This window comes from Palaemon carinicauda, chromosome 26 (genome assembly GCF_036898095.1).
Source record: "Palaemon carinicauda isolate YSFRI2023 chromosome 26, ASM3689809v2, whole genome shotgun sequence".
In the NCBI taxonomy this organism is placed as follows: Eukaryota; Metazoa; Arthropoda; class Malacostraca; order Decapoda; family Palaemonidae; genus Palaemon; species Palaemon carinicauda.
In genome coordinates this window covers 87,389,007-87,401,132 of record NC_090750.1, presented here as the reverse complement: position 1 = coordinate 87,401,132, position 12,126 = coordinate 87,389,007, and the positions used below count along the sequence as shown (strand labels likewise).

Below are 12,126 nucleotides of genomic sequence, written 5' to 3'. Positions count from 1 at the left end.
CAGAAAGGTACAATTCAATTAATTACAAGATTATAGTGAAATGGGTACAGATAAGGACAGATGGAAATTCAAGGATAGAATTTCTATAAAAGAGGAGAGAACTGTTAAGATCTTTGTTAATGATGAGGATTGTGTGCTACTTTGAATATATGGTTACTTTAAGCAAAAATATTAGATACACATAAAAAAGATATAATAGCTGCATTTTGATTTACAAAATAAGATGTACTGTACTCTAGATTGATTTTCCAAGCTCAAATGATTAAAATATCATTTAGGGTATTAAGTACGAAAGTCTCTCATTTTACTACAGATATTTATGATAAATTCAATTCGAAATCACTGGTTGATATTAGTAAGAAGAGTTAAATGCTTTAGTTTTACTGTACCAGTGAATATGAAAAAAAAATGGTGCAACATATATCATGAAAATTGTGAATAGCATAATGTGAATAGCATTGGATTTTTGCCACGTTTTCAAGAAAAAATACTGTATTTAAACTCTTTCTCATTTTCATTTCTTAAAGATTACAATATGTTACCACACATTTTTATGTTTGCCTTTAGGGGTGTGGGTGCCCATTTGTTTTTTGTGATCTTTATGCATTGAATATTTTTTTTTATATTTATTTATATTTTCTATTGAAAATCTTTTCATAATACTGTACTGTATACAGAGAAGCCCCACAAATAGAATGAAAACTGACCTCGATGCATGAGATATGTCAGAGTTTGCCAGTAGCAGTTAAGGAAAAATAGTGAAGAAGTGTTGTAATGTACAATTGGTTTGTGTTCTATCATGATCAGTTTTAAATAGAAACATTGTATAAAAACATAATTTCTTATTTTTAGAATAAGGTTACATCTAAATTATCCTTTGTTCCTATGTGTATACAAACCTTTCATTCTTTAAAATAGGAAATATCAAAGATTCTTCACTTTTATCCAAAAGCTTCGATCTTTTTCTTTCAGAAGGGAATAGTTGATAGTTTGATTTATCATGGATGTGAAACAGGAGTTTTGTAAAAGCTGGGGAATGGATGAATGCTGTAAATGGTTTATAGCTAGATCAATATTAGATCCACCTATTTTTGCGCTTCTTATAGGGGAGGTGGTATTATTGCTCGCAATCCTCTCCATGGACTGAATGCAGGTTGTAGCCACCCGTTCAGTAGCAGGCCTATGTCTTGAGGAGGAAGGGAGAAGGCTCATTCTTCTTTGGCACCATCCTTGGTAATGCCCAAAAATAATGCCAAAGAGATTTTATAGCTCTTTTCTCTCCTTATCAAGTTTGCCTGTAGCTGAAGTTTTTATGTATAATCCCCTGGCTCGGTCTCCAAGTAGTATGCTTCAGGAGCAGGAAGGCTTCGAATCTGTATCGAAAAATTTGTGTGTTGTATAGGGTTCCCTCATTGATCACTTCACATCAGCATGCCTTGGAAGCTTTTCTGTAGCTGTACAGACTGCTGCTTACAATTTTGAAATGCAAGCAGCATTTATAGCACTGCAAACATTCCAGGAACATTGGAGGAGGTACATGGTAGTATTGATGGGCTACAACACCACAGGAGTTTTTATTTGTTTTCTTGGGAATGTTCCGATTGTATTTTCATCCAGCAAGACAAGTCCCCTCACGCTTGATCTCCATGATCATCGTTTGCCACAGGAGCAGCTGCGTGCTGCAATTGGAATTGGGATCAGTGCGATTGGTACCCACATGATGGGGAACCAATTGATTGTGAACCACACAATTGTGAACTGCACGATCGTGAACCACACGATTGCGAACCGCAGCTATCGGTACTTACACTCGTTCTTGTGATCATTACATTTGAGTTGCCAGGGAACTTGTACATCTATCTGTTGTTACTTGTTTCTTCCAGAAAAATTAATTAGAGGCAGACCAGAAATCTTTCAAGAAGATCCTCTGACAAACCAAAACTATTCCATGACCTAGATCTTCCTACACTCAGAAAGTGGTCCAGGACATGTGTTCCCATTGCTCAAGAGTTCCCTGGATGCCAAGGCCATCCAGCTATTTCTCATGATAGAGATTAGAATAGGTGACGATATCAGCATTCATACAAGCATATAGATACCATGTTGTTTTCGCATGATCTTCGGTAAGGATCCTCCCCAACCAAGGACAGGCATTCTATCACGCTGTTTTGTCCACAGACGAGGTGGCGAGTATCCTAAGGCAAGGAAGGAGTATTCAAAGAAATGTTGAGAGGATGAAGGCATCAAAGAAATCCGGGGGGGACTGGTTGATAGGAGTCGCGTACACGTGACCCGAACCGTTTCTTTCCCCATGGGAGACAGGGCTAGTACCGAAATGTTCCCGCTCTGGGAAGGGATGCGAGTTCATTCTCGTTTTGTTCATTAGTTACGTTGATATGTATCAGAACCGTGCCCATCCGAAGTAGATGTATTGGTAAGCAGTACAGGTGTTCTTACTCCCACTACTTGTGCTGTTTCACAAGAATGAGCACAAACACTGCCGTAAGGAATAAAAGGCTCCACCCTTCCTTCCTCTTCCTGAAAGTTCCTCTTTTCTCTCTCTCTTCAGGAAAGTTGGAAGTGGTGCATGCTGAGAGCCTTCCCTTATTGGGGAATGGTATCAGCACACGTTGCTACCACTACCTGCTTGCCATCTTGTTCCAGGACGAGTTTGTATTGGAAACTATCTCCCCTGGAAGAAGTTTCAGAATTTCCTGCTCCTGCCATTAGCAACCACACTCATGGGTGGTGGAGATGAAGAACTATGCCCTTCTTCCACATTCTAGCTGAGGAGGTGGACCTTTTCTGATGTCCATTGATTCAGTGATTGCAGGACTGACAACATAGACCCATTGTTGCCATGTAAAACATTTTTAGGATCAGCCTAATCAGCTGTCTGTTAGACTACTGTTTGGGTGCAGCCATATACTCGCCTCGACCTGGAATTCAACATTCCCAAAATGCAGACCAATTATTCAAACTTGAACTTCTGAGGCATTAGGCAAAGACCTGCCTTATGCTGCAGCTAGTTATAATTGGACCTTTGGGTGCCGAAGGAGTGTCAATGGGAAAAGCACTGTCAAAGTCTTCCAGACATTTCTCTAGGGGTTTACAGTCAGCACTTCCAGTGGAAAAATCGACTGTTACCCGCGAGCCAACCTCCTTCCCCTTCTTTGACTACGGCAAATACCGTAGGGTTTGCCACCAGGAAGAAGACTCCCATTGAACCTGAAGGATACATGTATCTAGATACCCATCATTCTGTCATACAGGAGGTACTTCCTCTTCGTCATCAGTGCTTTAGTTACCAGTTCAAACATGGAATTTCAAACTTTATTGCTCCTGAGTGTTCACTCTCACCTTTTCTGGTACCTACTCAATTGGGATTTGCCTCTTGGGTCATCCTGATGGTCAACTTGCCTGTCTCAATCCAGAAAACATTGCTCCAGGTTCAAAATAGTCTGCTTCCCTTTGACTATGATCTGAGAATTCTGTTCAGTTGGAAAGCACAGTCTCATGATTAATCATAAAATAGAGAATCAAAGATTGCTGTTAAGACATGGAACAGTCGTATCAGCAAACAGAGTGAGATAAGGCAGCGGTTTGTACGCGAACAGGAACTTTTGGCTCATCGGTGACAATGTCTTCCGAGTCTTCTCTTGTCTTTGAAGAACTAACACTTAGACTCCTACACCCGTGATTACTTCTGGAATTACTCACCTTCAACTCTGTAACTTACTTTATACTTAGAAGTGACGCAGCAGAAATTAGGAGATGGAAAAGAAATAAAAATCTTGGATTTGTGATTTCCATAATTCATAGTACTTGGTTGAAACAACATACAGTATCAGGAAAATACTAATCTAGATGAAAGCTACTTTGTCAGGTGAATGTGTACTGTAAAATCATATCTTATTACTGATGACGCCTTTGTTAAGTTGCATGAAAGCACTTTTCTTATTTGTTTATGTTTCATTTAACTGTAAAACCAAAGTTACGGATATCTTGATGGCTAATTTGGCTACAGAAAAGAAAAACCATGGATGAAAGAATACCATTACTGTAGCAAGAAGAAAGTAGTTGCAGTAGTTACATAGGTTTCAGATTAAAATTGTTTTGTATGATATTCTTGAATAACTGTTGTAACAGAAAACTTAGAAGGTTTGGTATATGTATGAAGAGGCTTTGGTAATAATAGTGTAAAGATGATCTAGAAATGAGTAATGCCTTGTCAAATGAATAGTTTTGTGTGCACTTATTCACAATACGTCATGTTGGTTGTACAGTTGGTCTTTACTCATAAAGGTGGTTTCTCAATAGATTTTTTAGTCTTGTGGTATTGATTCCTTGCTTGTAGGTCATCTTTATATTGTATAACTACCTTATTTAGTAAAATTGGATTAATGAATTAAAATCAGATCTTATAAGAAATGCTATGAATATTCTAAATTGTTAATGAAATTGAGTACTGTAACCAGTGTTTATTTCTTCCTAATGCTTTTCTAGTATTGCATTATTTCAACTCTTTCTCTTCAATCGTTGTTGTGCAAGCTGTAATGGGAAACCTCGGGTGAATGGATAAAACTTTCTTCTTGCGACCACAGATTCCGTATTGCTCCACAAGCATGGCTGTAGAGTGGCCAGACGGTCACTGGTCCCTGGCCCAGCCTGTCATGCCCGTCTCCAATACTGGACAAGCTCATTATGACTGGAGGATTCTTTTACATTGATCTGCAACTCTTAAAAGATTAAGGTTTCTCTCTTTCTTTTATCCCTTTTCAATTCCTGTTACTAAATCTGACTGCTTGACGACTTGTGCTTGAGCATTTTATTAATCTTTATCCTGTACTGTATGTGTATATATGGACCTGTTTTAAATCATCTTTGCATGGTCTACTAGCTTGGCCACAGCAGTATTTGTTCTTTTCAGGGTAGTTGTAAAGTAAACTGAAATATTTGTTGCTTTTACAGTAATGTTAGAACTTTTTTTAATTGTCCTTATACTATACGACCATTATACAAAGATTTCTCCCATTTTGTGCTTTTATTATTTATATGAAAACTCTATATTTCAAAACATGGTTATTATAAGAGTTAATTAAAGTTTGATGTGATTTAAAATTCAGAAGGCTGGGAGATATTGAAAGTTTAATTTTTTCCTATGTAATTTGTGAAAGGGACTTCAAATAGAGTTTTTCCTGGAGAATTTTGCTTAGATACCAACTTTAATTGAATATTTCTGCATAATATACTTGTATATACAAGTATACTTAAATTCAGAATTATCTATAGTACTGCTATTTTAGATAACAGACTGCTGTATTCCAGTTTAAAGAAAATTTTTTGTAAAGATCTAGGTAGTTGGTTGGCCAGGGCACCAGCCACCTGGTAAGATACTACCGCTAGAGAGTTATAGGGTCTTTTGACTGGCCAGACAGTACTTCATTGGATCCTTCTCTCTGGTTACGATTCATTTTCACTTTGCCTACACACACACACAGCGAATAGTCTGGCCTATTCTTTGCTTATTCTCCTTTGTCCTCATACACCTGGCAACACAGTGATTACCAAACAATTCTTCTCCACCCAAGGGGTTACTGCACTATAATTGTTCAGTGGCCACTTTTCTCTTGTTAAGGGTAGAAGAGACTTTATAGCTGTGGTCAAGAGCTCTTCTTGGAGAAGGACTCTCCAAATTCAAACTATTGTTCCCTAGTCTTGGGTGGTGCCATAGCCTCTGTACCATGGTCTTCCACTGCCTTGGGTTAGAGTTCTCTTGCTTGAAGGTACACTCTGGCACGCTGTTCTGTCTTGTTTCTCTTCCTCGTGTTTTGTTAAAGTTTTTATAGTTTAGATAGGAGATATTTATTTTAATGTTGTTACTCTTCTTAAAAATTTTATTATTCCTTGTTTCCTTTCCTCACTGGGCTATTTTCCCTGTTGGAGGCCCTGGGCTTATAGCCTCTTGCTTTTCCAACTAGGGTTGTAGCTTAGCAAGTAATAATATTAATAAGGTTTTTAATTGAAGAAAAGCTATACTGTACAATACTTTAGGATGAGGAAGTCACACTAAGAATTTTAGCTCATCTTTCTGAAGAAATTTCCTTATCGTCTGTGCATCAGTCTATACACTATGACATTCTATTCTTCTCCCAAGTTTGCTATAAAGAATTTCTGACTGCATTGTAAGTCTGTCCTGTCGTTAGTTGACCTTTCTTTATTTCAGGGTCATGATTATTCATTTAGTGATTGTCATGACCATTTTATTATAAGTGTTTTTTTTATAATAAGGAAGCCATATGGCATTGCATCCTCATTGATTATCCTCATCATTAATTGACAGGACTTACTTATGTCTCCTGGCATACTAATACAAATTGCCATATTCCCATTGCCTAAGACATGACTTGTGTCTTGGGTAATGGTTGACAAGTTTTTAGATATCTGCCTCAATCTCTGTCATTTCCTTTTATTTTTTTTTCATTATCCAATGCACATTTATTTTGTTAATCCCTACCTGCAATTCATTGCTGTTCCTTACAGTACTTGAAGAGAAAATTTGACCTTTGTAATAGAAAATTTACTCTCTATGTATGGTAGTCTCCCTGTCGAGAGGGGATGGTGTGCTATAGATCTGGCTGCTCACGCCTCTTCCTTTTTATATGTAAGCAAAACCAATTCTTTTTTTGTAAGCATAGATCCAAGACATGTTTGTGTGGCTCATAAATATTTTCAATCTATATTTTTTAGTGTTTATACTCCTTTATTTATTGAAGATCATAAATGTATGTCTCCTAAATGTGTTCAACCCAGATTTTTTAAAAATGCAACATCAATAGGTTTCTTTCACCCTCACTCACTTTTTTTGCTGTGTAGGAGTAATCATGTTCTTTGGATATGTGCTGGAAGTGTAATCTTTTGCCAAGGTATCAGATGAACCAATACTTTAACTTTGTAGAGGTTCTGGCTAAAGATAGCGAATATAAATGTATAGAAAAGAGAACATGTTTTCAGCTCTGACTCGGATTCTAGTAATCATATTTCCCCTACTCGCCTGACCTTTGCTGACCTTGTTTCCTCCAATGTTGAGGCTGAAATTCCTGAGTTGGTTTCAATTGAATTTGAAACGGTAGGGGGTATTAGAAATATTGTATGCTCAGAATGGGATAGGCTAGTAGGATATTCTGAGTATGTATCTGTTACTGAAAGTATTTTGGTAGACTAAGCAATTAGGAGTTTTAATTATTAGTTAAAAAAGAACTGCTGAAATTCAATTTGAATCGCGCGTAAATTATAAAGACGTCTTATTTAGTTACCAGTCAATGAGAGACTGAAGAGTTAGATGTATCAACGACTAGTTAGTGGCCATCAACTGGCAAATGGCATAGTGGTTCTCAGATGGGGAGGCATTTTGCAAGAAGAGTGACCGTGAAATCTTTTATTAGGGATAGATGTTGATGCAGCTTCGAGTGAAAGCAATATGAATATCAGGAGTTTCATAAAAACAGAATTGCTTCCTCATTAGCATTCTTTGTTATTATTATTATTATTATTATTATTATTATTATTATTATTATTATTATTATTATTATTACTTGCTAAGCTACAACCCTTGTTGGAAAAGCAGGATGCTATAAGCCCAGGGGCTCCAACAGGGAAATTAGCTCAGTGAGGAAAGGAAACAGAGAGAAATAAAATATTCTAAGAAGAGCAACCAGATTAAAATAATTATCTCCTATATAAACTATAAAAACTTAACAAAACAAGAGGAAGAGAAATAAGATGGAATAATGTGCCCGAGTGTACCCTCAAGCTAGAGAACTCCAACCCAAGACAGTGGAAGACCATGGTACAGAGGCTATGGCACTACCAAAGATTAGAGAACAACTATTTGATTTTGGAGTGTCCTTCTCCGAGAAGAGCTGCTTACCATAGCTAAAGAGTCTCTTCTAACCTTACAAAGAGGAAAGTGGCCACTGAACAATTACAGTGCAGTAAGAAGAAATGCAATTTTAAGACATACAGAGCTTTATGTTGGGATGGCCTGGGCATAGAGTGTTCACAGTATGAGACAACTACCTGAAAAAAGTCCAAGCGTTGCAACATGCTTGAGTGATACTCAGCTTGTTCGTGGCAATTAAAAGAGGAAATCGGATAGATGCTTCAGTAACATTCTTATGCATAGCATACCATCCCTTCGTTAAAATCTATCAAGTTAACTTTAGTTACAGTCTGTTATGATTTAGGTAAGGGAAAAATTCAACAGTGTGGGGTAATTGCAATATTGTTGAACATATGTAAGGCAAAGGTTATAATAATGTAAGTTGTCAATATGTAAACAGTATTGCTGTGGTTGATGCATGTGACCAATGTGTATTTGTTTGAAATATGGCCCATAGACTGTTTGTTTTTCTTAAAGTATGTTTACCCAGCTGAGTTAGTAATACATCTTATGATGAGTTGAGGGACATGATGCACGGTTTGTTTGAATATGCTTATTGCTTGTGTCGCTTGGATACAGTAGTTTTATGACAGATTTGTAGGAGTTGTACCTATTTTCCTAACAAGTATTTTTCAATATTAAACTTACCCGATAATCATGTAGCTGTCAACTCCGTTGCCCGACAGAATTCTACGGGAGGGATACGCCAGCTATCACAATACTAGAAGGGGGTGTACTCACCAGCGCCACCTGTGGCCAGGTACTACAGTACTTCTTGTTGACACCTCCTCAATTTTTCCTCTGTCGTGCTTCCGGCAAGACGTTCTGGGATACGCTTATGATCTTGGAGTATTTTCACGGCTTTTGGTGAAGTATTTCTCTCAGATTTCGGCTGTCGCTTTACTGGAAAACTTCTATATTAGCTTAGATAGCTATTATTTAGTTCTGATTAATGGTTAACGATCTTTTTGCTTGATTTGGAATCCCCACTTGGCTAACTCTTTGATTCAAGATGTCTGACATTTACAAGCCCCACCCCATAGACGATGTAGGTCTTGTAATAGGCGTATTCCGAAGGCCTCGGTAGATTCTCACACCGCTTGTTCTGACTGTAGGGAAAGACCCTGTCAGTTGGAAGATCGATGTGAGGAATGCGCCGGACTTTCGGAACTTGATTTTGTCCGATTTCTTAAGTATTCAACCAAGTTAGAGAGAGAGAGAGTTAGGAGGAGTTCTTCTCGCTCTTCACTTTTTTCCTCACCTCATGATCCCCTACCTTTTCCTCCCCCTGTAGTGGCTACCCCCGAACCTACTATTTGCCCTCAACCTGATATGTCTGTTGTTTTGCGTGCCATTCAGGCTTTAGGTGACAAAGTGGAGTCGGTGGTTAGTGATCATAAGTCTCTTATGGCCGAAGTCAAGGAACTTAAGGTCAAGAGTGCAGTGGGTGGTAATAGTGCCAGTGCTGTGACGAGTGCTAGTGTCAGTGCAGTGCCAAGTGCTAGTGTCAGTGTCAGTGTGGTGCGTGAGGGTACTTCTGTGCGTGCCAGTCGTCCTCCCAGTCCGGGACCTCTTGCAAGCTCCCAAGCCCAGGGGAGAAGCAATGTCGAAGGGCAAAAGGGTTCGGCAGGCCTTGATCGGCGCACAGAAATATCCTCGGTGGTTGCGGGCGTGTCTTCCAGAGACCGTCACTCCCACCCGCAGACGATTGAGCCCGTCTTTTACTCGTCTGCTGAAGAATTGTCAGGGAGGAAACGTTGGACTCAGGTCTCAAGACCTCTCAAACGCAGAGTCCAGACCTCAAGAGCTCTACAACCTGGCTGCAGTCATTGGATCAGCTCTGACTCGCCGCAGTCATCAGTTGAATGCACACCTCCTAAGAGGAGTAAGGTGCTGCCGCAACAGATCTCTTCTGTTAAGGCTTTGCCTCAGCAGACCTTAGTGTCTGCCGACCCCAAGTTGACTCTGCTGCAGTCCATGCAGTCACAACTTGCGGTCTTGATGCGTGAGTGTCAGGCTGAGAAGGTTACACCTCCTCCTGCGATCGCTCCGCCTAACCGCAGTCCTGCCTGCCAGGCGTACGATGTTGAGGCTCCTCAGGATACCTTACCACGTACTGAGTTGACAGTTTCCAGTGGTGTGCAGCTACCTCCGCCTTCCTTAAGGCAACCTCAGCAATGGGAACAGGAAGCTTATACCTTACTTCCTCCGCTTCCACTTGCAGTTCCACCAGTGAGGCAACACTCTCTTGAGGTACAACAACCTCTCCCATCCATGAGACAGACTCCTCAGCTCTCGCTGCAGTGACCTCAACCCTCCTCAAGGCGAGAGCCTCAACACCTTAGCCTTGCGCCTCAGGAACCTCAACTCGCGAGACAATTACTGCGTTCTGCGCAGCCACTACCTCAACGCTCGCAGCTCACACCTCAGGAACCTCAACTCGTTCCTCAGGAACCTGCTACTGCGCATCCACCAACCTTACAGCAAGCGCAACTCTTGAGTCAAGACACTCATGCCAGGAGTCAGCCTCCTCCACCCATGCGCCTACCTTCTGCTACTTCTTTTGACCAGCCTTTGCAGCCTGAGCCTCAGGTGTTCCCTCAACAGAGACTTGAGGAGGAAACCACAAGCGTTTTTGCTCCAGCTCGTGCAGATTCTGCTGTTCAACATACCTTACCTCTCACTTCGCTACACTCTGGTGATGAGGTTTCTGATGATGAGGCTGCACACCTGGATCCCTCATCAGACGTGGATGAATCCAAGTCTTCTCCGCCTCCTATTGACTTTCGTAAGGTCTTGGCTCTTTTCAGAGAGGTATACCCAGACCATTTTGTCTCTGCTACCCCCCGCTCTCCGCCACCTGAGTTTTCGCTGGGCATGCAGCCAGCCAAGTCAACGTATACTAAGCTCGTCTTTGCAAGGTCCTCTAAGAGAGCGTTAAGGATTTTAGGGGAGTGGTTGCAGTCTAAGCAGCAACTAGGAAAGACTTCCTTTATGTTTCCTCCGACTAAGCTCACTTCTAAAGCGGGCGTTTGGTATGCCACAGGAGAGGAACCAGGCTTGGGAGTACCTGCCTCTGCCCAGGCTGACTTCTCAAGTTTGGTAGACTCTCCTCGTAGAACAGCAATGAGGCGCTCTAAGGTTTGCTGGACCTTCTCAGATCTTGATCACTTCCTTAAGGGTGTATTTAGAGCCTTTGAGATGTTCAATTTCCTAGACTGGTGCCTGGGGGCCCTTAGCAAGAAGACCTCCCCTGCGGACAAGGACTCAGCCATGCTCTTAATGTCCTGCATGGATAAGGCTATTAGGGATGGATCTGGCGAGCTTGCTTCAATGTTTGTGTCAGGAGTGCTTAAGAAAAGGGAGCAGCTTTGTACCTTCCTTTCCTCCAGCATCACACCTTGTCAAAGGTCTCAACTCCTTTTCGCTCCGCTCTCTAAGTTCCTGTTTCCCGAAGAGCTTGTTAAGGACTTGTCTGCGGCCCTGATACAAAAGGACACCCATGATCTTGTGGCCTCATCAGCTCGTAAGACTAAGGTTGCTACCTCAGTCCCCAGGACTTATCGCACCCCAGTGGCTGATACTCCTGCTACGAGGTTTATTCCGCCCTTTCGTGGTAGAGCCCCCAGCCGAGGAAGCTCCCGTCCAGACTCTTCCAGGAGCAAGTCTAGGAAAGGTTCCAAGGCTTCTAAAGGCAAAAACTGACTCTCCTCATCTCCAGACAGCAGTAGGAGCCAGACTCAAGATCTTCTGGCAAGCCTGGGAAAAGAGAGGTGCAGACGCCCAGTCTGTCAGTTGGCTGAGGGAGGGTTACAGGATACCATTCTGCCGCAAACCCCCTCTGACCACATCTCCCATCAACCTCTCTCCCAACTACAAAGAAAAGGACAAGAGGCTAGCGTTGCACCAGGAGGTGTCGCTCCTTTTACAGAAGAAGGCAGTGGTTATAGTCCGGGACCATCAATCCCCGGGCTTCTACAACCGTCTCTTTCTGGTGGCCAAGAAGACAGGAGGTTGGAGACCGGTGCTGGACGTCAGCGCGCTCATTGCTTATGTCACCAAGCAGACGTTCACGATGGAGACGACGAAGTCGGTCCTAGCAGCGGTCAGGCAGGAGGACTGGATGGTCTCGTTGGACCTGAAAGATGCTTACTTTCACGTTCCTATTCATCCAGACTCCCAAC

At 41.3% G+C, this 12,126-nt stretch overlaps 1 protein-coding gene across 4 annotated transcripts in view; it reads left to right on the top strand.

Annotated features, from left to right (window-relative positions):
* The window catches only part of Epp (Ecdysteroid phosphate phosphatase), a 106,276-nt gene that overhangs the window by 73,513 nt on the left and 20,637 nt on the right, over positions 1-12,126 (top strand). The window contains exon 13 of one of the 4 annotated variants that reach the window (XM_068349920.1): positions 4,605-4,754. The exons of the other annotated variants lie outside the window; for them this stretch is intronic. Coding sequence (XP_068206021.1) covers positions 4,605-4,730 — 126 coding nt within the window. The 3' untranslated portion in view covers positions 4,731-4,754. Of the gene's footprint in view, positions 1-4,604; positions 4,755-12,126 lie in introns of those variants that run through there. 4 annotated transcript variants of the gene reach the window in all.